At 43.5% G+C, this 23,965-nt stretch overlaps 2 protein-coding genes and 1 long non-coding RNA gene across 3 annotated transcripts; 1 reads left to right on the top strand and 2 right to left on the bottom strand.

Moving 5' to 3' along the window:
• Nucleotides 1–226: 226 nt before the first annotated feature.
• Nucleotides 227–4,657, bottom strand: LOC118102938 (lecithin retinol acyltransferase). Its single transcript, XM_035149565.2, has 2 exons — nucleotides 3,971–4,657; nucleotides 227–1,577 (listed from the first exon to the last, which is right to left on the bottom strand). Exons 1-2 carry the CDS (start codon nucleotides 4,517–4,519, stop codon nucleotides 1,425–1,427), a joined length of 702 nt encoding a protein of 233 aa, XP_035005456.1. The 5' UTR covers nucleotides 4,520–4,657; the 3' UTR covers nucleotides 227–1,424.
• Nucleotides 4,658–5,063: 406 nt separating this feature from the next.
• Nucleotides 5,064–15,966, top strand: LOC118102954. The gene is made up of 3 exons (XR_004694781.1): nucleotides 5,064–5,179; nucleotides 10,906–11,078; nucleotides 15,448–15,966. It is a non-coding gene; the product is annotated as an uncharacterized LOC118102954 (long non-coding RNA).
• Nucleotides 6,900–22,411, bottom strand: lratb.1 (lecithin retinol acyltransferase b, tandem duplicate 1). Its single transcript, XM_035149485.2, has 20 exons — nucleotides 22,056–22,411; nucleotides 21,259–21,359; nucleotides 21,019–21,088; nucleotides 20,572–20,702; nucleotides 20,393–20,481; nucleotides 19,906–20,005; nucleotides 19,530–19,573; nucleotides 19,060–19,137; nucleotides 18,559–18,755; nucleotides 17,172–17,236; nucleotides 16,962–17,068; nucleotides 16,755–16,857; nucleotides 16,547–16,646; nucleotides 15,604–15,643; nucleotides 15,464–15,515; nucleotides 15,151–15,259; nucleotides 13,007–13,090; nucleotides 12,773–12,890; nucleotides 11,128–11,218; nucleotides 6,900–10,453 (listed from the first exon to the last, which is right to left on the bottom strand). Exons 1-20 carry the CDS (start codon nucleotides 22,306–22,308, stop codon nucleotides 10,379–10,381), a joined length of 2,007 nt encoding a protein of 668 aa, XP_035005376.2. The 5' UTR covers nucleotides 22,309–22,411; the 3' UTR covers nucleotides 6,900–10,378.
• Nucleotides 22,412–23,965: the final 1,554 nt, after the last annotated feature.

The following is a 23,965-nucleotide window of genomic DNA, read 5'->3' as shown; positions in this document are numbered from 1 at the left end:
AGGTTCCAACTTCTTGTTTCATGTTGTCGACATTTACTATGGTTTGCTTGAGGCGTGCTGCGCATGCTGTTCCCATGCAATACCAGCAGAGGGCAGCAGATACCAAAGTCAATATCTTTTCTATATGAAGGATCTGAAAACTTAAAAAGACCTGATGGAGGAATCTAACAGTTAACAATCTAGAACTCTTAAACTCACCAAAATCAAACACTCCGACAGGTCTACGTTATCTCCGTTTCTTTTATTTACATAAAGACGGTATAAAGTGTTACAGCATTGTAAAAAAAGAACATTCTGTACAGAAGCTTGTGACAACAATAGAAACAATCAGGTCGACAAAGATATTTACAGATATTTACAGAAGAGCTTCAGGGACGGAAGGCAACAGTTTAAAGAAACGTATTATTATTACTGTTGTACTGTTGTGTACAGTCAAGATGGACGCAACTGATTTTGTGTTTTTCTAACTCAATTTCAAGTTGTTAATGTTGAAACACTGCTGAGCCACACACGCTGAATAAAAACCTCAAACCTTGTTATTTCATGTGTAGAAGACTGAGAATGTTCGATATTTCATTTAAAACATGAAAATTTAAGGTGGAATTAATGAACTGAACCAGTGATTATTTGTATATTTGTTCTTGTCAATAAATCTCATGTTAAAACACAAACCACCATCGAGGTTTCCCACGAACAAGAATCAAAACCTGACGTGTAGATTAATCCACCGCTTCAACTAGTCCTCGACATCTCCCACTTCACTGAGGTGGACAAACACGTCGTTATTTTTTACAATATTAACAATACAGAAAAACACCAGACTGATCGTTTAAGAGCTGAAACGAACACGTAGCATAATAAACACTGGTGTCTGATTGGCTGACAGCATCATTCAGTCAAACGACCTTGACTTGTTTCAGCTTTTGACAAAATGAACAAACCTGATTTGACGAATCTGACGGCCAATCAAGACCAAATCTAGCTGCGAAGAATTCTGACATTATCAGGTTTCATCTGGCAGAAAAATATGAAACATTTTCATAAAAACCTGGGGGAAAAAGGAAATTAAAATTTTCCTAAAGTTGATCTTTGGTCCGTTTAACGTCAAAGTTTCAAGTTGCGAAATCCACGAAACTTTAAAACTTTGTAACACTTCAAACTAACTGTTTTTCTTCTTTGTCTTCTTTTATCTATCAGTCCAGTCCTGGTGGCTAATACTGCTAATGTGAATTGCTAGTTTTGTTCCTCTGCTGTTAATTCTAAGCAAACAGACGTTAAAAAAGTTCATGTGCAGCAGAAACAAAGAGCTACAAGTGGATTTAGCTTCTGTCACCATCGAGTTCTTCACGTGGAGGAGATCGTTTGCAGACGACTCCGTCCTCTCTGTCGGAGGCTGGGCCTGTTTCCTTGGCGACCTGAAGTTTCTAACTGGCCATCCACAGGGTGAAGGGGATGAGGAGGGTGGGCAGGGCCGTGCTGAAGGATATTCCCAAACACACCATGGACAGGAGGCCGAGCAGAGCCGTCAGGAGGACGTTACGCTGGTCCAGGATCAGCAACTTCAGCCACTCACAGAACTGGAGAGAGGAGAAACAAAATAAATATTATAATTATTTTGAAAAGCACATGCCTGAGAATCATCACCTGTGAATCTTTTCTTGTCAGTTTATATCTCCCAAAGCACTGTGGGAGTTGTAGTTCTAAATTGTAGGTGAAGCAACACACAACATCTCACCGACAACACGTTGCTGAGCTGGTCTCAGGATTCGAACCAGCAGCTTTGATGATTTATTTTGTATTTAAAAGATGAAGATTATAAATCCACACACTTGTTGCTGCAGATAAAAAGAGTGAATGCTTTAAAAATTAAAAAACATTCCATGTGACAGATTTTCATAATTGATTAACTATCCATATTATTTTATTTATCAAGAAAAAAAACTACTTTTTATAGATTAAAAAATAAAAAATACACGTGATAAACTTTGACTGAGGAGACGTGACTTCTGGTGAAGTAGCGAGAAAACAATTGAGCTGTTGTTGACTTGACTGTGGGGCCCCTGAGGCCCCTGTATGCATACATACATATAAATATATATATATAAATACACACATGTTTATGTATACACATAAAGACAGTGCAGACTGATGCTGTTGAGTCACAAACCTCAGAACACCAGAGACGTCAGGATTAAAACTATTGAGCAGATTCAGTTGTTTAATTTCTCAATTCAATCTGTTTCACAACAACAGCTTTGTTTCAGCTCAGAACACACACACATTATAAATCCACACACTTGTTGCTGCAGATAAAAAGAGTGAATGCTTTTCATAATTGATTAACTATCCATATTATTTTATTTATCAAGAAAAAAAACTTGAACGTACTTTTTATAGATTAAAAAATAAAAAATACACGTGATAAACTTTGACTGAGGAGACGTGACCTCTGGTGAAGTAGCGAGAAAACAATTGAGCTGTTGTTGACTTGACTGTGGGGCCCCTGAGGCCCCTGAGGCCCCTGTTAAAGCTCCTGTTGGCCCCTGCCCCCTCCCTGTAATGATCCTGTAGAAGAAGCTGACGGCGGCATGTCGACAGGTCAAATGTTTACGTTCAAAATGACAGGAAGTGAAACTCGATCGGGGGAAAGTCTTTCTGCCGCACTTTAAAAAAAAAAAGGCCTGAACGAAACCAGACGCTGAACAGAGGTGGAGCTGATTTAAATCAATAGAACAGAAACTTTTTATTATATTATATATTTAAAAGAATTCTGCAATGTGAATTAGAAAATAAAAAATCTTCTACTGGAACAAGATCAACTCGTGCGTGATGAGGTAAATTTATCGAAACACAGCGACAAAGCAAGATGTTAAAGAAAGTAAATCTATCGTAAACTGAATATAAGTTTAAAAAAGCTTTTTCAACACTCTCTGAAGTTGTGGTTCTGGTTTTCAAATCAAAATCAATCGCAGCTTAGTATACGTGTTAAAAAAACCTTTGTTATCCTTCCAGTCTTTGAGGATCCTGGAAACTCCGATTCAGGAAATGTCTTCTATAGAAACTTAATGATACATGAGAAACAGAAGCCCTCCTTCATCTTCATCATCATCATGGCTGTCGTCAGCCTGCCGCCACTGCAGCTCATTGGTTCCTGGCAGACGGCACCAGTCTGAATGCAGCTCTTGTTCTCTGGACTTTTCCGAACAGCGACGCACATTTTCCTCTCGTTTAAAAAAAACAGCCTCACAAACTCAAACACCTCAAAGCTGAAGTGAGAGAGACGAAGACGAGGCTGGAGTTTCTGTTTTTAACCTTTAACCTCTCAGATCAGATATTTTAGTTTCTACTTCAATAAAACATGTTGTTATAATAAACAACATCAATGCTCCTGAGTTGTTTTAGTTTATACACAGTCGTTTGAGTCCAGTGGTTCTCAACTCGAGGGTCGAGGCCCTTCAAAGGGTCACCAGACAATGTGAGGGGTCGTCATCATGGGAAATACTGGATTTTTACTTTTAATGGAAGAGTCTGTTCTAATAGAACCGTTACTACAACTGGAACCCTAACACACCAGAGCAGAACTACAACTGGAACCACAATACATCAGGACAGAACTACAACTGAGCACAACAGAAGTGTAACAGAACACAATGGAACCTACACAGAACCAGGACAGTAACACAACCACATCAGAACCATGATGGAACCACAAGAAGTGAAGTGAACTGATGAGACATTAGAAGTGATGAAGGTGATGAGGGTGATGAAGGAGAAGAAGTGGTGAATTGATAAAGTAATTAAGTGATGAAGGTGATGAAGTTGATGAAGTGAAGTGATGAAGGTGATGAAGTTAATGAAGTGATCAAGTAATTAAGTAATGAAGGTGATGAAATGATGAAGCTGATGAAGTGATGAAGGTGATGAAGGTGATGAAGGTGATGAAGGTGATGAAGGTGATGAAGTGACTCACCTGGTCAGTCTGCAGACTCAGCGCGCTCCCGTAGCGGCAGTGCGTGACGAAGTGCTCGCAGTTGTTCCAGAGGAGGCTGTAGGACAGGGAGCCGAGCATCAGCTCCGCCCGCTGGGCCACCTCCTCCCCGGGCAGCGGGATGCGGAGCACCGCCAGGTCCATGGCGTTCAGCCGGATCACGGCTCCGTACGCGAAATCCTCCACCAAGTCCACGCGCACGGAGGCGCGCTTGGAGAGGACCCCGAGCAGCAGCCGCGTGTTCGTCACCATCTCCTGGATCTGCCGCCGCTCCGCCGTCAGCACCGGCAGGATGTCCGGGATCATGTGCGCCACCCGGTTCTCGCCCAGGTAGATGCCGAAGTGGGTGAAGAGGGTCCGCGGCACCTCCAGCAGGTCTCCCCGCTGGAACCTGTGCGGAGGAGCGGCGGGCTGCGGCGGAGCGTCGTCCCGGTCACAGCGGCCGGAGAGCGGCGGAGGCAGACGGGAGGAGAGCTTGATGTGAGCCAGGAGGAAGAGTCTCTCCAGGAGGAAGGTGAGGGTGTCCAACATGTCTGCACCGGAGAGGAAGATCAAACTGAGGTCCAGAGTCTGTCCTCCTCCTAACTTCTCCTCCTCCTCCTCCTCTTCCTCACACGTCCCTGCAGGAGGACGAGCCCGTGACGTCACACACACACACACACACACAAACTCTTTGTGATGTTAAAAACCACAGGGCTCGTTCTTCTGCAGCACTTCACTGATGAAGATGAAGATGAAGATGGTGAAGACACAGTGTTTACTTTGGGATTCTCTACATGAACTGTCTAATAAACTGAACCAGTAAAAAGAAAGTTTGTCTCCAACACTCTCGGGATTTAGTTTAGCTAAGATTAGATTAGTTTTCTGCAGAACTGGAGCAGGAAAACGTTCAGTGACGTGATGCGGTGGAGACGGGAGATTCCACTGTATTAATGACTCATGAGCAGATGACTCGTTTCTGTGGTTACGGACCAACGACTGTGAATAAAGATGGACGACGTGTCTCCACTTCCTCCCGAAATGAAGCCAAAATACCTCAAAGACGAACGCTGCCATCTTGTGGTGACGATGCCATGACAATTTGGCTTTTTGAAGCATCATCCATCTTTATATGCAGTCAATGATCGGGGTTCAAGCGTCTGAATGTCGCTGGAGGCCACAGCCCCCGAGCATGATGGGTAATTCACTGAGGTCAGTTACTTATTCATCATTCTTCTGCTTTTCACCCTCTGAAGAGAAGGGGACATTTGGGATTAAGGGAAGCTTATGGAAATAAACACACACACACACACACACACACACACAAACTCCCACACACACACACACAAACTCCCACACACACACACACTCCCTGCTGAGTGATGCTGAATGACTGGTTGGAGGAGATTTGGCAGCTGAATGTGTTGATGTGACCCCGACTGAGCTGCAGTGTAAAGGTGAATGGAGATGAGTGACGGCTGAGTGTGAGTGTGTGTGTGTGTTGTGTGGATTACCCTGCATGGTGTTAATGCTCTCCAGCAGTGTGGGCAGGAGCTGTAAACCAGTATCATCATCATACTACGAACAAAAACTGTATCAGTATCTTTTTCACATGTGACACCTCAGGTTTTTTCCCACGCTGGATTAAAATCCTCGATAGAAGTCAAAACTTTTCAAGATTTTCACCAACACGAAATGTTCAACCTCCACGATTCTTAAACAAGATCAAATGATTTGTAGAAGGTTTTCTCACTGAGAGTCTGAACCAAGCTTCGTGTGTTTGTTCCATTGGATCTGGTTGGTTTTGGGTTAGGGTGTTAGGGACTAAAGAGTTTTGTCTGACATACGTACGTCTTGTCGTCATCACCTACGTGGGCTGGGTCTACCTGTACTTGACTTTAATTGGTTTGCAGACGTGCATGCTTTAGCTAAAGTTCGTCACCAGTGAGTTTGTTCATGCTGACGAATTAAAGATGAGTTCACAAGAGAAGACGACGGCTTTTGTCAGACAGTGAAGACGCCTAAAGAGAAATAAGAGAAAAGAAAAGTGATGGATGAGAAGTGATTTATCTCCTTTTGTCTGCCATGACAGAGAGAGAGACAGAGAGAGAGAGAGAGAGAGATAGGAGAGACAGACAGAGAGAGAGAGAGACAGACAGACAGAGAGAGAGAGACACAGAGAGAGAGAGAGAGAGGTTGTGATTGTTTTACCTCTGTCAGTCCGAGCTGCACAAAGACGACGACATCCTGACAAATGGTTCGAGGACGACCTGCAGACTAATGAACACACACACACACACACACACACACACACACACACACACACACACACACACACACACACACACACACACACACACACACACACACACACACACACACACACACACACACACACACACACACACACACACCACAGGTTCCCATGCTGTCTGCATGTGATGAATACTAATCAAATTAAAGAACCAGTTCATTCAAGCCATCTTCACTCTGATCCAGACAGAAAACCCTTTTTCCTGGATCTTTAGTTTAGATTTTTACTCCTAAAACCAAAATAACTTTTATCTCTTTCTGACTCAATCTAACCGACCCTCGCCGTGTCACTGTGCTTCGTTTAAATTTATTATTATATCATATCATTGTGTATCTGGGAGTTTTTATTTGATAACATATAAGTGCATGATCTGAAATGTTGTTATAGTTGACTTTAGATTCCGTGTTTCAGTTTGACGACAAAACATAAAATATGAGATACGTCGATAATCTGGGAAAAGTTGGTTACGCAAAAATCCACCTTTAACAACAAATCATTGAAACAAATGTTCGAGGTTTGTGTCGACGCCTCTGGCTGCTCTACTTCCTGTGTCAAAGAGATTTTACAAGTTAACAACAGACGCACACAGACACAAAAAAATCCACTTAAAACAGAAGCTGCATTCATATAAATATCTTTAATCTCTTTAGTAATTATCTACAAAAATCACACAGGCTCACTGTTTGTGTTCAGTGGTTTTCTTTTCACATTTCTCATGATTTACGTTTTTAGTCGTCTAAGATCGTTAATTACAACATTTCTGATTCTATGGATTTAATCATGTGTGGTTTATAAAATGAGTTTCAAGTTTAAACAGTTTTTCGCAGATGTACGAAGAGCAGTAACATGACAGAGAACCTTAGAACTGAAGTGGTTCTCCCCCTATTAGAATCAACAGTGATACAAAAAATGCACATGTGGTTCCAGAGAAAGGCTTCATGTGGAGAACAGAGTTTAAAACATTTCCTAAAAACATCCTGAGAAGAAACTGACTAGCAGCTTTCAGATTTACTAGATGTACCTTTGATATTCTAAATAATGTTGTTTCTATAGTTACTTTCTCTTCGAATCTATGAAAACATAAGATCGTAGTTTAACCGAACTTTTACTGCGTTCCCTTGGAGTAAGAGAAGTTGGAGCTTGTTGTGGTTTCCACTAGTAGAGTTTTTAATATTAAGCTAAAAAAAAGGAAATCTATGGTGTTCCACAAGGTTCAATTCTTGGACCTTGGATTTTTTTTAACCAAACAGCAACAATATGTTCCAGATCTCAACAACTCCAGAACGGATTACCATGAAATTTGGCACAAATGTCCACAGTCTTTAGTGATTCAAATACCTGAAGAACAAAGGCTGTTCTAATAATCAATATCACAGAGTTTGATGAGAATCTGTCTGAAAACCTTCACAGCTTTTTGTGCAACCTAACGAAGCTTGAAATAACAGAATATACCTGGTGTTGAACAAAGCTCAATTCTCAGTCCTATGCTCTTACGTACGGTCCACAAATACAGGATGGATTAACATGAAATTTGGCACAGGTGTTCACAACATTCAGTGTCTTGATTTAATTATATTTTGACTTTATGTAAAAATTTTGTTATTAGTGGTGAAGTTAAAATAAAAAATTGTTTTCCGACACTGCAGAGTTTTTCTTTTTGTTTTTCTTTCTCTCCATGTGCATGAGAACATATTTTTGTTAATGAGCAGAAACATCATGGAAACTTTAATGAAGATTTAATTAACCCCTGCTGCTTCGGACCTTTAGAAATTATTAAAACGTGTGAGAAAATGAGCAACAACTGCCAGGAAATCATTTTTCTACACAGTTGTGAAGTGTTATGGAAAACATCATGTGGTCCATGTTAGTTATTTTGCTGTTCCACAATGATGAAGAGTTTTCACAAATAATTAACAAAAGAAAATGTTCCCTGGGAATCACAGGGTTGGAGTTTTGGGAAGCAACAATATGCAGGACAGATGTAAATTCCAACATTTTTCTCCCGAACCTCGTTCTCATCTTTGAGACGTGAGAGTTTTTCCATGTAAAGTGGACTTTGGGCTTTTATTGAAACAGGAATTGAGTTGGAATTCACAGCTTTGATTTTAACACCTCACATCTGATCCCTTCAGTTAAATCCAAAAGTCGTTCCGATGGGTTTTTATTTTTCTCGTGTGATTCTTCTTTTATTGGCCTGATTTACACTCGTTAAACTCTGGTTCCAATTCACGTCTGTGAAGATTAGTCTTGTTGCCACTTATGGTTTCATTGTCTTTGAATGTCTGTCAGAAAGAAAGCAGTTTATTTATTGGTTGAGGAAGGCGTTTAATGTGGTTTCCTTTTTCTTGTTTGGAATCGCCCCATTGACGAAATACTTTTTGGTACAGAGATCAGCAAAGTTCCAAAGAACCAGAGGAGGTCAAAGGTCAGAGACACATCAAAGAGAGGCTAAGAATCCAAAGAAGAAAAGAGGAAGAGGAGACGTTCCACATTTTTGCTGATGAGAGAAAAGTGCAGCAGCATGAGGAGGAAGATTTGGGGAAGGGAGAAAATGATTCAGAGGAGGTGGGTGAGATGAGTTTTTATCCATGACAGAAGCTCTGCAGCGACTCTGTCTGCAGCTTCAGCCTGTTTGCAATTATAGATAAACAGACCAGAGGCCACAGAGTCGGTTTGGTGGAAGGAGACTCACATTCCTGCGGGGCGGCGAACACTGGAGCCTGGTCGTGTTGAGGTGAACGCGCCGTGGGGAAACCAGGCGTCGGGCCCGTTCGACGCGAGGCCTGCGAGCATGTGTCTCCTCTGATATCTGAGCGGAGCGTCTCGCTGCCCGGGCGGATACTTTGTTTACCCTCCGAGGGAAAGCCAAACCACCACTCCCCTTCTGAGAGAAGTAGGAGGTCAGGGGCAATTTCCCTGAAGCTGGCGAGGAGTTTAAATCCAGATCATCATCATGTCCCCCTCTGGGCTGGAAAACCCTCGACATGTTGGCGATGGTGGCAGGCAGCCATTTACCATTCTGTTCAGAGGTTTTGGATGTTGGATCCTGTGATTCATACTCAGTTAACAACCATTTTTCAATACAAAGATCAAATCCTGACAAAATAATTGTCAGTTGACAAAACCATCTTCACCTCAAGGGCCATTTAATAGATGTTTTGGAACTTTTAACCACATTACATGGTCCTCAGCAGCGGATTTACTCAGACATTTTATCCAAGCTGGCTGAAAAGTTTGGAAAGAAGTAGTTGAGAAACCTCAACTTTCTGCTCAGGAGCTTTGAGTTAGTGCAGCAGCTAACGGCCATTTTCATTACTGATTCAATCGGTTGGTTATTTTCTTGATTAATTGATTATTAGTTTAGAATAGAAAAGGTAAAAAAAAAAATAACACAACCCAAAGATATTCAGTTTACTGTCATGAGACAAAGAGAAGATGAAAATGAATTTAATTTGAGAAGCTTTGACTAAAATGAAACGATGACTGCGATCACTCCTAGTATGGACGCCAGGCGTAACCGTAGCAACAGTGAGTTTTAATTTGATCGTTGGAAACTTCTTCTTTTTAGTCGTGTAGCAGCGGAGGTCGGATGTGTCTCTTTTTGAATTGAGATGTGTGAGAGAACAACTGTAGTTGTTCCGGTTGCTCCTGGTGAACTGAAGCCTCTTTAAACTTTTACCACAGAGCTTTCAGCCACATCTCATGGACCCCACATTTGTTCTTAAACTGCTTGTTCCAAGGTCGAATCTGAACATTCAAGCTTCCCTCATAAAAATTATTTATGGTGTGGTGGCGGTGTATTTGACAGTTTCCTGGACGTCACCCTTTTGTTTCTCATTGTGGTTAAAATCCTGTGAATCTGTGCCAAATCTCAAATGTTGTACAGATCCTAAAACCTTCAGAAGCAAATGTGTGTGAATAATAAAACGGACTGGATTCGCTGTTTGGCGTTAAATTGTACAGTATAAACTAAACTGTCTTCTCCTTGATTGGGTTATTTTCTCTCGTACGTGATTGTGAATGATCCTATGTCTCACGTTCGTCTTCCTTCTCTTGCTGGGAACTTCTTCCACGTCTCCGCCGCTCGTTGACGTCTCTCAGTCCACCAGTGACTTGAGGTCAGGCAGCCCCCTCAGCTTCACGTCCAGCAGCATCTGACCGAAGGCTTTACCCTGAGAAAAGACAACAACAGCGTCAGCCGACAGTTTTCAGGAGCTGCACTCGTTCGTTAAATCTCAAACCGCACGTGTCCGTCTTCACGTGTTTGAATTCCCACATCCTGCGTGTGTTTCAGCTTCATGGGTCTGAGCCCGGAAATGAAGTGTGTGCATTAGCACATTGAGAGTGTTGAGCCGTAATAGTGTGTGTTTCTTTGATGTGCTGCAGAATCCAGCGAGGCAGTAAAAACTTTACAGCACTTTCTGAACAAGGGACGGATAGAAATAAAGGAGGAGGGTGAAAGACACAAAGGTTAAAAAGAAGAAGTGTTACAGGCGACAAAGGACACGACCTCACTGAGCTGTAAAACTGCAAGAAGAAGACAAGAAAAATACTGAATCTCTTCTTCTTCGTCTGTTCTTCTGTCACTCACTCTGAAGTAATCAGTTATAATCTCCGTCCACAGAAACGCGCCTGAAAACACACGTCACGTGACCATTGATGTGGAAGTGTTAGCAACGCTAAGAACCAATCAGGGAGAGAACGTGGGCGTGTGATGGAGCTGGACACCAGCCCTGGGAAGACATTTTGTCTGGTTCTCACGACTTCAAAGAGCCATTTGAAGGTGGTTAGAATGAGGTTAGTGTGTGTGTGTGTGTGTGTGTGTGTGTGTGTGTGTGTGTGTTACCTGGGGATCGCTGCGCAGGGACGCCACCCCTCCCCCACCCAGTGAACTGTTCAACACGAAGTTGAGGCCGTGGATCCCCGGCAGCGTGAATCTGCAAACCACAAACACACACCAGTAACCATGGCAACCCAAACCACCACACTCAACAAAAACCACACCATCAAACAAATGTACACACACACACAAACACACACAGCCTGGCACCTCATGCATTGATGTATAGGGTTTATTGCACACACTGTGTGTTCAGTTTGATTTGAAAGTGTGTGTGTCCGTGTTAAAGTGTGTGTGTGTGTGGTGTGTGTGTGTGTGTGTGTGTGTGTGTGTGTGTTAACGTGCATGTTTGCATGTTTGTGGTGGCAGACATGGGGGAAGGGTTAAACGTGATCATATGCAAAAACTTGTGCACGTGGAAGTGTGTGTTTCTGTCTGCAAGTACTTAAGGTAGTGTGTGTGTGTGTGTGTGTGTGTGTGTGTGTGTGTGTGTGTGTGTGTGTGTGTGTGTGTGTGTGTGTGTGTGTGTGTGTGTGTGTGTGTGTGTGTGTGTGTGTGTGTGTGTGTGTGTGTTGGGGCCTCCTGCAGGGTTAACAAGCTCTGGCGGTGCACTAATGAAGCGTCGGAGGCATTTCGGGGTGTGAGAGGAGACGCAGGTCGGCGAGCTTTACAGCCTCCACCTCTTTATTAGGCTAATCGCTAACACGCCTCTCGCTGAGTCATCGCTCAGACACGTCCGCCAGCGGCCAATTCCCAGAATCCTCCATCATACCTGCAGCCGCTGGTTCAACGCGAGGCTGCCCACATCTTAAAGTAACATCTGCTGAACAGCGATGTGAAAAACTAGAAGAGAAGAATCTACATCCTCACTAATACACCTGAACACACACACGTCCCTCCCCTGGTTTCTGTTGTGCCGCTCTGCTGTGTCATTAAATGGTGATGACCTTGGAGAAGGTCATGATAGTCGCCATGCTGCGTCTTGGTTTCCATGTACGTCGTGTTCCTAGTTTTCTCTCTTGGTTTTTATCGGCGTGAACCACAGTCGTCATCAGCGTCTGTTCAGCTTCAGAGTCGTTGACACGATGAAGATGTTTTAAATAAGATTTAACTTTCCCACAGTTACATAAAAAACAGCTGTGAATTCAAAACACCAACAGATCCGCAACACGTACGGGAAACTGTCTCGTATGTCGCCAGCGTGGAGAAATGGGCTGAACGCCTGAACTGAGGACCTGGTTTGTGCGTCTCCATCACTGAGGCAGTGGTGACAAACTTCTCGATGCATCTTCAACAATCCGAACAGATGAACGTTACATGTGAAGCGACCAATAACGCAAAATGATACATTTATAAGATGATCTAAGATATAAGAAGATCGTTCAAAGATAGTGTTTATGTCTTTCGTTCTTTTTAAACAGACAAATCACAGATGAACTCAAGACAAGTATTGTTTTTCGTTTCACAGCAGAAACTCATTAATACCGTCTCTGTTTGGCTTCACAAAAACATCTGAGCCTTTTCATGTGCAAAAATAAGTTCTAGCTTAGACTAGCAAAGTGAAAGTATCAGTAAATGGGCTGCAGGTGATTCGTCATGGACACATGGTGAAACGCGCACGACACACATCGATGATCTCCCCCCCGCTCACCGTGTGACAGCGTTGGCGACTCCCGGCTGAAGGAGGTGCGAGAAATATTCCTCCACCACTGAGGACGTCAGGTGTTTCTTCAGGTACGGGAAGAAAAGAGGATGACGAGCGACGACGCCTAATGAGAGGGACAGTTATTTATCGTCTTTATACACCGTCACTGTTCATTTTTACGTAAGGTCACAAATCGTCATTATATACAGTAATTGAGTCGATAGTTCTGGTTCTTCTCACCGATGTTGGCTGAGTCTCCTTTGTCTCCGCTCCTCGTGTAGGCCAGTTCCTCCAGTCTGTAGCTGTATCGTCCACTGGGCAGGTCTGAACACACACACACACACACACACACACACACACACACACACACACACACACACACACACACACACACACACACACACACACACACACACACACACACACACACACACACACACACACACACACACACACACACGATGACAAAACTCAGAACCAGGTTTCATCCTGTGTGACTCAGTTCAGCTCTGGAATCGTATTTATTTATTGTTTTTAGTCTGTTTATAAATGTGTTTATTTATGGTTTGTGTGACTGTATAAACAAACAGACCTGAACTAAACCACGTCCAGCAAACGTCTCCCTGTTTGTGTTTGATTCAAATGCTTATTTTACGACTCCAGAAACCTCTTCAAGGACTGAGTCTAGAATAAGACCCCTGTGTGTGTAACCCCTTAAAGACCATTTGAGTCTTGTCATGACTACTGGAATCCTGGAATCAGGACTTTTCAAGGACCTGCAGAACTCCTCATGCACCATTTGCACCCAAGCACTATTCGATTGCACCCATGCAAGGACCCTTCAAGGACATTTGCGTTCTTTTTGGGACAGAATTGCAATTCTGTCCCAAGCTCGGGAAGCGGAGGCAGAAAAAACCTGCCTAATTAAGATATGAGTCATGTCAAGGACCCCCTTAAAAACCATTTGAGTGTTGTCAAAGATGTCTGGAGTCCTGGAGGCTCTTCAGGGACCTGCAACACTCTTCAAGGAATATCTGCATCCATGGAAGGAGCCATCGAGCACTTAAACTATAACATCTCCTTCACAATAAACTGATTAAATTGTGCTCAATGGTTTAGATTTTTCAAAACAAAAGCAGATTAATAAATATTAAAAGCAGCAGCTTCGTCTTTTCTTCTTTTATTTGAACGCTTTTCTTCTGTTGGTTTGAGAGGCTTCCTGTTTTCAGCCAGGAATGTGAAGGTAGGGGAAGACGCCAGGACCCAGTGTGTGCGTCTTGCTTTTTGTTTCACACAATTCACTTTGTGTTCTCTTTTAGTTTGTAAAAAACACGAGTTTCATTGCCCGTCATGAAACTAGGGTTGGAAATGTCTTAAAAGCGTTGCAAGAGTGTGTGTGTGTGTGTGTGTGTCTGTGTATTGTGCAGGGCCATGTGAGGGAAGTGTTGGCAAAAGAGTGAAAGGAGGAAAAAGTGGCACAGCTTGTACTTCCCAGGAATAAGAGAACAACACACACACACACACACACACAGACCGTGGTAATTCTGTGTATGTGTGTGTGTGTGCGTGTGTGTGTGTGGCCGTATTATTGGTCTTTATTCTGATTATTTGTTTTCATGGATCTTTGTGTCGACTGTTGTTTGGTATTAAAGGGGACATGGGAGTCTGTCGCCCCCTGTAGGCAGTCATCAGTAACACCCCTGTTTGGATCTCACTATGGGTTTCATTTTTGTTTAATGTTTCTGATTGGCTGGCATGTTTTTGTAAAACTCTTCAAACACATCAGTGACACAAAATGTTCTGGAACCTCAGGCCACCCTGGAATCCTTCAAAACACCAATTAAGGACCATTCAAGCCTCATCGTCGAACACGTCATCATCATCTGACAACACTCGAGGACCATTTCATTTCCCTTGTGGGACCCTGGAACCTCCTCAGTGACGCACACAACGTCCCCTTGAACCATTTCGAACCCCTTCAAATTCTGCATGGCCCTCAAGAAGGATCACTGCAACATTCTCAAGATCTCAAAGAAGCTCTTCAAGGAGCACAAACCCACTTCTTCTAGGACCCTTAAAACACACTCAAGGCCGTTTAGAACCCCTTCAAGGGCCATTAAAACTTATCGAACCTCTTCGTCAGGTCCGCAATTTAACTTGTTAAGGTCCCATAGAACCTCCTCAAGTCTACAATTGGCTGAATCTGTCAACTGCTCAAGTTATATTAGCGTGTAGGTAACCATGGAAACAGCACGATTGCCTCACTTCTTGTTAGTCGGTAAATGACGTGTGAAAGTAACCAAACAACGGCAGTGTTGGTGATTCATGACACAAACGCACACACAGAAACAGTAACACAAAACTTGGGGGTTGTGTTTCTTCACCTCTGTCAGGTGCGTCGTCTGCTGTGGTGGGAGGGGCCTCCAGCTCATTCTTGTCTGGTCCCGCCTCTGAAAGCGACTCCACCAACTGTCCGTCAACGTGAATGTCGGCCTGCAGACAATCAGTGTAACTTTGAATTAAATATAAGTAACTGGTAAATAAACTAGTAGCTAAACTAAAACTAACTAGAAACTAAAACAAAGCAAGTAGTTGATTTGATGTTTGAATCTTTCTATTCTTCCTTTATAAAAATGTCTCGACATGTTGAGACTTCTTCTTCTGTCTTTTCTTTTTAACAGACACACTCAAACTGACCTTGAGTTCAGATTTCGGGTGCAAGAAGAAGAACGGCTTGAGAACAGGAGACCTGAAACCAGCAGTGACAACAGGAACACGTCAGTGACAGTGAACTAATGAGTCAAACTCTGCTGCTCGTCACGGGGGTTTGGACTCACACTCGGGGACGTCCGCCCACGATGCCGGTGAGTCCGGGAGCTGCAACACGAGAGAACAAGGAATGAATGTGTCAGAACATGGGTTCCCAAACTTGTTTGTTATGATTAGTACTTTATTGTTTTCTTTGACCAGAAGTTTCCTCCCTAACATACGGGCAGTCTGGGTCCAATTTGCAAGAGGTGAACTTAATTTAGTTCATGTGGAAGGAGCAGCCGAAATAAAGACTGTGTATGTCAGAGCAAAACTCCTGGACCTTCAGGCAGCTCCAGAGCCTGTGGACTAAAGTACCATCTTTACCCAGAACATTGTAACTTAATAAATACAGTTTATGATATTATTATTATGGTACTTTATGAACTTTTCTTCCCGTCGTCTTCACAGAACATATTAAGTGTTTGAGCAGGTGAAGCAGCTGCTCTGAGTTCAGATCAGCTTCCGGTCCCACTTACAGTTCAACGGCACAGACGGCGTGAATGAGCAGACTCACAGGAGTCACACAGAGTTCGCAGAGTGCGTGTGTGTGTGTGTGTGTGTGTCAGAGTGTGGGTGTGTTTGTGTGTGTGTGGGGGGTGTGTGCGCTGAACTCATCATTACCATAAACAAAATCCAAATCTGGTTCAGAAGGTCACGACCCCCCTTATCTACAGCAAAATACACACACTCCCACCACTGTGTGTGTGTGTGTGTGTGTGTGTGTGTGTGTGTGTGTGTGTGTGTGTGTGTTTGAGAGTGCGAGAGAACATTTATTAATAAAACTCTCAGCAGAGTTCAGCCCCTAGGAGCAGATGTGTTCATTCTTTCTTTCAGAGACGTTGTGCTCGGTGTGGATTTCAACTGAACTAAACTGTAATCTGATTATCTGCAACGCATTTTAAACTCAGGTGTAAATGTGGCACTGCAGTGGACGTTCAGTGTGCGTCATGTGTCGTGTGTTTGTCGTACCCATCCCGGTCCCTGCAGGAGCTACTTCTCTGGAAAAAAGTTCCAGAGCTTTCTTCTGTTTGTGGTGGACGGCCATCCAAATCACTGCCTCTCTGGAGCCCTGCACACACACACACCATGAAACACACTATTATTAAAGTATAATGTAACAGATAGAATGCTCAGCAGCTAGAAAGAACCTAAAGCAGTTCTCAGCAGTGTGTGTTACCTTGGTGTCAGCGTTGGGACCATAAGTGTCCTCAGCTCCCAGGACCTGGACGTTGACGGAGCTGAAATCTTCCATTCCCAGCTGCTTGAACATCCGCTTCGTGCTACACACACACACACACACACGCACACACACGTTAAAGCCAGATCAGCCACCCGAAACAGACACACACACACACACACACTAACTGCTGCCTCCCGTACACACCGTTTGATGATGGTGTCCGCCGTCCGTCTGGCCTTTTCTGTGGCTCTCGGCCCTCCAACTGGACAGACCGCCGTCGCCCTGAACCCGTCCATGTAGGTCGCACACACCTGGAGGTCGGGGCGACACGTTACAGCTTCATTTGTTTAACATGAAACTCGTTAGTGTTTCATTTTGAAAAGGAAGAGAGAAGAAAAAAGGTGACTGCCTCACCTTGTAGTCATGTGACGGAGTGAAGCCTTTAGCACCGGTCACTTTGACAGCCCCTCCCTCTACACCTGAACACACACACACACACACACACACACACACACACACACACACACACACACACACACACACACACACACACACACACACACACACACACACACACACACACACACACACACACACACACACACACACACACACACACGATCAGTGACTCTCGACCGGTTCATATTCTGTTCCCGTCTCCTTTCAAGCGGCGATAAGCGCAACAGGGTCGTGACACGGTCATACGAGGCCAACGGATTCAATTTGGACAGAAATATTTATATTTCCACCGACAACAAGAACAGAAAGTTCACATCCCAGAGTTGATGCAGAACTCCCACATAGTTTCCTCTGATGTCTGAGAGAATCCGCACAGTTCGACTGAGGATGTCTCAACATGTGAACTTTGAATAACCGAGTCTGACAATGTTGTAGAAACCAGGAGGAAAAATAAAGAGTCTTCTACTCTGGGATTAGTGTCATGGTGCAACTTTTAACTACATGCTAACTGGTGCCAGTTAGACAAACAGCATATCATCTGTAAAATGAGGGATTGAATATGAGCTTTATTTGTTTATAAAGTGACAACATGGTCCATGTGACTGATGAGAACCAATCAGGAAGAGATGCATCTTCTGCAAAGAGTCACACACATTCAAAGGATTCTTAGTATAATTTTTAATGAGTGTATAGTAGAAGATATTTGCCTCCATTCAGTATTTTGTGACAGTAGAATATCATTTCTCTATTTAAGTGCGTAATTTATTTATTTAGTTAGGTGTCTACTTAGTTAGTTAGTTAGAAGTTACGAACAGTCGCCGCAGATCTGGAATGAAGAGCTGACGCTTCTGTTGAGGCTTTCAAATGTAGCAAACATCAGAGAGGTTGAGTAACGACAAAAAAAAAACACTGAATTAATGACCAAACAGAGGAAAATCTAAACTTCTTATCAGCGAGCGGGAGTTCAGGGGAGGAGCAGGAGAAGTTTCTGGAGTTCATGTGAGGGTGAGACGCCACAGCGGGGCCACGGGAAGAATAAATCACTATGGGCTGATACAGAGTTTATTGGAGGTTCAGAGGAAGGTGACGGGTTCAGTTCGGGGTGAACATGAAGTTGCAGACGCGTTTGTTTAAGGTCACCAGAGGAGCGTTCAGGGTTATGAAAACAGTGGACGGTTCAGCCTGTGGTCACGTCCTCAAATATGACTCTGCATGCGTGTGTGTGTGTGTGTGTGTGTGTGTGTGTGTGTGTGTGTGTGTGTGTGTGTGTGTGTGTGTGTGTGTGTGTGTGTGTGTGTGTGTGTGTGTGTGTGTGTGTGTGTGTGTGTGTGTGTGTGTGTACCTGGTATTTCCTTGATGGCCACCTGGCTGAAGTCACAGATGACGTCGGGCAGCAGGTAACGCCGTGGGTCGCCGATCTCGTACACCAGCTGCTCGGCCACTGTGCCGAAGGAGACGAGGCCGCCGGTTTTGGGCGGTTTGGAGAGAATGAAGGATCCGTCCCTGGAGCACTCGACGACCGGGAAACCCATGTTGTCCCTGAGAGAGAAACATGCCAACTGTGATGCAGAGATCTTACTCACCCTCTCGTTCCATTGGATGATTTGGAGCCCGACTGACTTTCCTTCACCAAGGAGGTTGCTCTCATTGGCGTTTGTCTGTTAGCAGGAATGTGCATAAACTACTGAACCTATTCTGATGAAATTTTTAGGAGACGTGGAACATGACCCCAGCATGATCAGAAGATTTTATTTAATTAATTTCTCCAGATGTTTCCACGTCTGCGTTTCAACCGATACAATCACACTCAACCTTAACATGGAGGATCTGGGCTCGCTCTCACCAGTCAGGAACTTTGTGCCAGTCGGTGAAGATCCCTCCTGTACTCTGAGCGCCACACTCGATCAGGTGACCTGCAAGACTGACACACACACACACACACACACACACACACACACACACACACACACACACACACACACACACACACACACACACACACACACACACACACACACACACACATTTCAATAATATTAATAATAAATATAATAAAATCTCCTTCATGTTTGACAGTGTTTGGTAAAGTCTCGTATTGGAACAGTATCGAGGTTAAATCTGTACGATGCTGTCAACTTTGAAAGTCAAAAATATTTCACTTTAAATATTTGTCCCTGAAAAACTGTGAGGTCACATGGTCACATTCCAAACCAAAGAAAGAGACGCTGCTGTACGATAAAGTATGAATGGTATGTTTTAATGTTTTAATGAGTGTGTGTGTGTGTGTGTGTGTGTGTGTGTGTTTGTGTGTACCTCCCAGCTGCAAGTAGGTCATAGTCGTCCCTCTGCCAGCCAAACTGCAACAGATTAAAAAACCCAGACAGACGTTACATTCCTCAACTGATATCTCCACACACACACTCACACACACAGCTTGTATTAATAAACACGCAATCGGACACATCTGTACCGAAACGTCACACATGCAGCCTCTGTTCTCCAACTATTTATGTTACTTCCTGTGAGACAGAAACCTCCTGAAGTCACTTCCTCTTCCGTTGAAGAATCTCCACAATGCCTTGCAAGGTGATTATTATCTACAGTATCGATCAATCAGTCAAAAAAAACTGACTAATCTAATATTTCATCTTTTTCTCTCCCCTCCCACATGCAACCTAATCAAGCGTACGGTGTGCATGAGCGGCCCCAGAGCCACCGCGCTGTCCACGCAGCGTCCCGTCACCACGATGTCGGCCCCGAGATCGAGACACCGCCGGATCGGACCAGCACTGAAGACAGAGAGAGAGAGCAGGAGTTTGACTCAGAGTCCACTCTGGTACCTTTCAGTTTTAAAACACCATTGTTGCTATGGTTACATGAGGCAGAGGTTTGTAAACTTGACTCGACTACCAGCGCTGAGTACAAAGCGTTGCTAACACTTCCTGTCAGTAACAGTTCCACCTCGTCGTCCATGCAAGAAAAGAAATCTCTGTTCCAAATTTTTACCATCGCTGTAACTAAGCAACCAACTGCAGAGAAGACAATCTACTTCCTGTTTACATCACATGACCAGTGTACGTGAACACGCATGGGACATGTGTCAGTGAGGACGCAGCCCAGAGATCAGGCTGCGTGATCTTGAATAAACCTCAGATCAGAGTGTGTGGTGCTCGTACCCGAGATAAGCGTTCATACTGTGGAGCGTTTTCGGTAACCGCTGTCTGCTGCCGCCGTCCGCCATCTTTACTTCAGCGAGGCTGCTTCTCTGACAGGAGACAATTCAGTTCATAAAAAATCATCATCCTTGTTAGAAATTACACATAAAACATGATCATGTTGGGGGGAGGGGTCTCACTTGGGGCATGAGGTCATCGCCGGTAACCACAGCGACCTTAAGGTCGAGGCCCGCCTTCTTGATGACTTCCTGTATGGCCTCGGCGCAGGCCAGAGGGTTCACGCCTCCTGCGTTACTGACGACACGAATACCTGCGACGAGGAGGCTGTGAGTCTGTGGTTACCATGGATACAGCCAAAACAACGTTCAAAGGCACAAGATAAAAGAAATAGTGTTTGGTGTAAATTAATCTGAAACTATTGTAAATAGTAGAATAATCATTCTGGTAATTTCTAAAGCAGAAATTACAAATATTACCTGGCTCCTGTTTCAGATTTACTGCTTTTATTTAGTCTTACATTTTTAAAACAGCACATTTGTTTCTAGCAAACAGAACCCTACGTTATTTATAGATTAATCCAGAAATTATGTATAGAAAATAGAAAATGTAAAGATTTCTTCACTCACCTTTCCTGTGGATGTCATTAATGAACGGAGCCAGAGCGACGTGGACGAAATCCGGAGTGTAGCCCAGATTCTACCCGAGGTCAGAGGACACAGTTTGTCAGGGAGTTTATCACATGATGTAAAGAAGAGTCAATACCGTCACAAAAACATGTTACAGAAAAGTTTTTGGTGAGGGAGGTATCCCTGTGTTACACAGATCGAAGGCAGTGAAGAACAACACACAGACAGGGCTTGACCTACAGGCATCTTGGCCTTGGTGGCGGTGAGCAGAGACATGGTGATCTCACTGAGGTAGTCAAAAACCAGGAAGTCCAGCTTCCCGCTGTAGATCAGCTGAGGCACTGAGAACACACATAGATACACACAATAAATCAACGCACACAATGACCTCATTACTCTGCACAGTCGTTAGCCATGAACGCAACTTGTAACATGTATGAGCCGATGACAATGATGTCATTAAACACGTGTGATTTACTCCCTCAAGTCTCTCGTGGTTCTGATTCTCTTTTAAGGTAATAGAGGTTTTAGTTCATAATTTCAGTAGTTTCAGTAGCTGGAATGTTTTGATGTATAACTGTCTCCTATCAAATGAAAACAAAAGGCATTTTATTGCAATTTGTAAGAAAGAAACATAATGAAAACATAAGAATGTTCAGGGTCCTTGTATTGCATGTGTTGGTTCACTGTTGTTTATGGAGAAACTTGTAAACAATATAATGCTTTAAATGGACACTTGTAAACATTAACATGGTCAATGGTGACAAATAAACACACTTATGTGGTTTTTAGGGACAATTGAAGACATTAATATGTTTTTGGGGACCATTGAGGACATTAATGTCTTTGGGGGAAAATTGAAAACATTGTTGTGTTTTGGGGACCATTGAACACATTAATGTCTTTGGGGGACCATTGAGGACAGTGGAGCATCTGAGTGATGTCACATTAGTGTGTTTAAACCCATTAAAGTGTGTATTTGCAGCACAGGGCTGCTCATGCTAAGCAGTTAGCTGGGACAGTGTCTGTCTCTGTACCTGAGGTCGCTGTGTCCCCCCAGAACCCGGAGGCACAGCCGATCCGGACCGGCTCGGTCCTGGCAGAGCCGGTGAAGCACCTGGAGCCGCTGCGGGTTTGACGGTGTGTGTTCGGGGGAAACGCGGCGGACGAGCTGCAGCGCAACAAGTTCGCGTCCGGAGACAAACTGACGAACTCTTCCGAGCGTCTGCGGCGCCACAGCTGCCTGAAGCCCGCAGGTCCGCTGCGGAGCCACCGTGCGAGAGGAGACATCGCGGATCAAAGGTACTTCAGGTGGAGGAACAGTGGGAACCAGCAGGAGATCAAAGCGACTAGTCTCAAGTTCAACGTACTCTGGTCCAGCCACGAAAACAGTCCGCCGGGAAACACGGGACGGAAGGTTCCATGCCCCACCCGCTTTATTATGATCAGTTATTTACTTATTTAACTTTTTTAAAACCTGGTCACTTTTTCTCTGGTAGAAAATAAAAAGAACTAGCAACGATCATCATTTCTCATAAAGTTAGGATTTATTATGAATATATTGTTGGGTCTCTTAGGGGCTCAGTCACAATAAAAATATTAAAGAGAGAATTTCCTTTATATATTTGTATACATATATATAAATACATACACACACATACACATCTGCTGTGGTTACGTCCTGCACGGCATCACAAGAAGGAGCAGGATGGAAAATATCTGGTCTACTCGCCGACCTGATTTGTTTAGTGCTTATTGCTCTGAAATCCTCAATGCACTTTTCATAAACAAAGAAAACACTGAATAAATCATTATTGTCAAGATAGTGGAAAATAAACAAATGTAACCCTTGGGCTTTGCATCATGCAAAGAAGCTGCCTGATTTCCATCCACAGAGATGAACAACAATCATCATTACTCTGACAGGTCAGCTGTTCATAAAAACAGAATATTTACATTTAATCAGTTGTCCGATGCTTTTATCCAGAGCAACATACGAGTGAGGAACAAGCTTCAGAGAGAAATATCAGATATAAATGCAGCGTACAAGGTTGGTCTATTCTTCATCTTTTAAACTTATTTAGATTGAGTAACATTTACGTTAAGGCCACGTAAGAACATTCTTACGATTCAATACATCCAGAGTAATGATGTGTTCTTTAATCAATATATAAGGTCAAATTCAAGGATTAGCATACTTTCATTTATTGTACAGAATTTGCTATGTATGTATTTTATAATAAATTTAAGTCTCTTTTAAAATCATTTTAATTTCCAAACTTCAGGGATGCCACAGGCTGTTACACTGGCTGTTTATTTATTTCAAATTGGATATTTTCTGACCTCTCCTCAAAACTATTCCTCAATTATTCTGACTTGATTCTGACTTTATTTCACAACACAGCACAGAAACTGACGGTTTATGTAACACACGAGTGCAGCGTTGACCGTAAGATTTATCATAAATGTTATTTGAATTGTGTGTTTTACATTTTGACATTTATAGATGAGGCTACAGACACTGGACTGTTAGCTTAGCATAGTGACTTCCAGGCATCTTCCTGTGTTGGTGAGGGAGGTGGATTTTGTTTCCAATGAGCAGAGACAGATACAATAATGATTTGGTGCCTGATCTCTGGAAAAATTGACTCGACGTTAGCCTCTCTTCAGTGGCCACTGTTTAACAATTGCCTTCTCCTCCCTGTAGGCGCTGAATCGTCAAACATGCCGTTCAACTCGTCCTCCATCATCACCACACCATCCCCTCTCCTCTGCTCTTCAAACTCCTCTTTCTTTCCTATCATCTTCCCCTGCTTTGTAAAACACACCCCTAGCACCTCGATCTTCATCGCCTTCACCTTCATCAATGTCCTCCTCCTTCCTCTGTACGTCCTCGTCCTCTGGATGGGTTTCCGTCGATGGAGATATCAGAGCTCTGCAGCATCAG

This window comes from Hippoglossus stenolepis, chromosome 23, assembly GCF_022539355.2.
Source record: "Hippoglossus stenolepis isolate QCI-W04-F060 chromosome 23, HSTE1.2, whole genome shotgun sequence".
Taxonomy (NCBI): domain Eukaryota; kingdom Metazoa; phylum Chordata; class Actinopteri; order Pleuronectiformes; family Pleuronectidae; genus Hippoglossus; species Hippoglossus stenolepis.
Note: the sequence above shows the minus strand (reverse complement) of the source record. Positions and strands in the feature narration are given on the sequence as shown.

What these genes read in the sequence shown, in the direction of transcription:
- LOC118102938 (XM_035149565.2), bottom strand. Translation starts at nt 4,519, where the DNA reads ATGTTGGACACCCTCACCTTCCTCCTGGAGAGACTCTTCCTCCTGGCT. An exon ending in TGAGTCTGCAGACTGACCAG is followed by an intron (nt 1,578 to 3,970) that starts GTGAGTCACTTC and finishes TCCTCTCTCCAG; the next exon opens with TTCTGTGAGTGGCTGAAGTT.
- lratb.1 (XM_035149485.2), bottom strand. Translation starts at nt 22,308, where the DNA reads ATGTCTCCTCTCGCACGGTGGCTCCGCAGCGGACCTGCGGGCTTCAGG. An exon ending in GTGGGCGGACGTCCCCGAGT is followed by an intron (nt 15,516 to 15,603) that starts GTGAGTCCAAAC and finishes TGCTGGTTTCAG; the next exon opens with GTCTCCTGTTCTCAAGCCGT. An exon ending in ACCCGAAATCTGAACTCAAG is followed by an intron (nt 15,260 to 15,463) that starts GTCAGTTTGAGT and finishes GATTGTCTGCAG; the next exon opens with GCCGACATTCACGTTGACGG.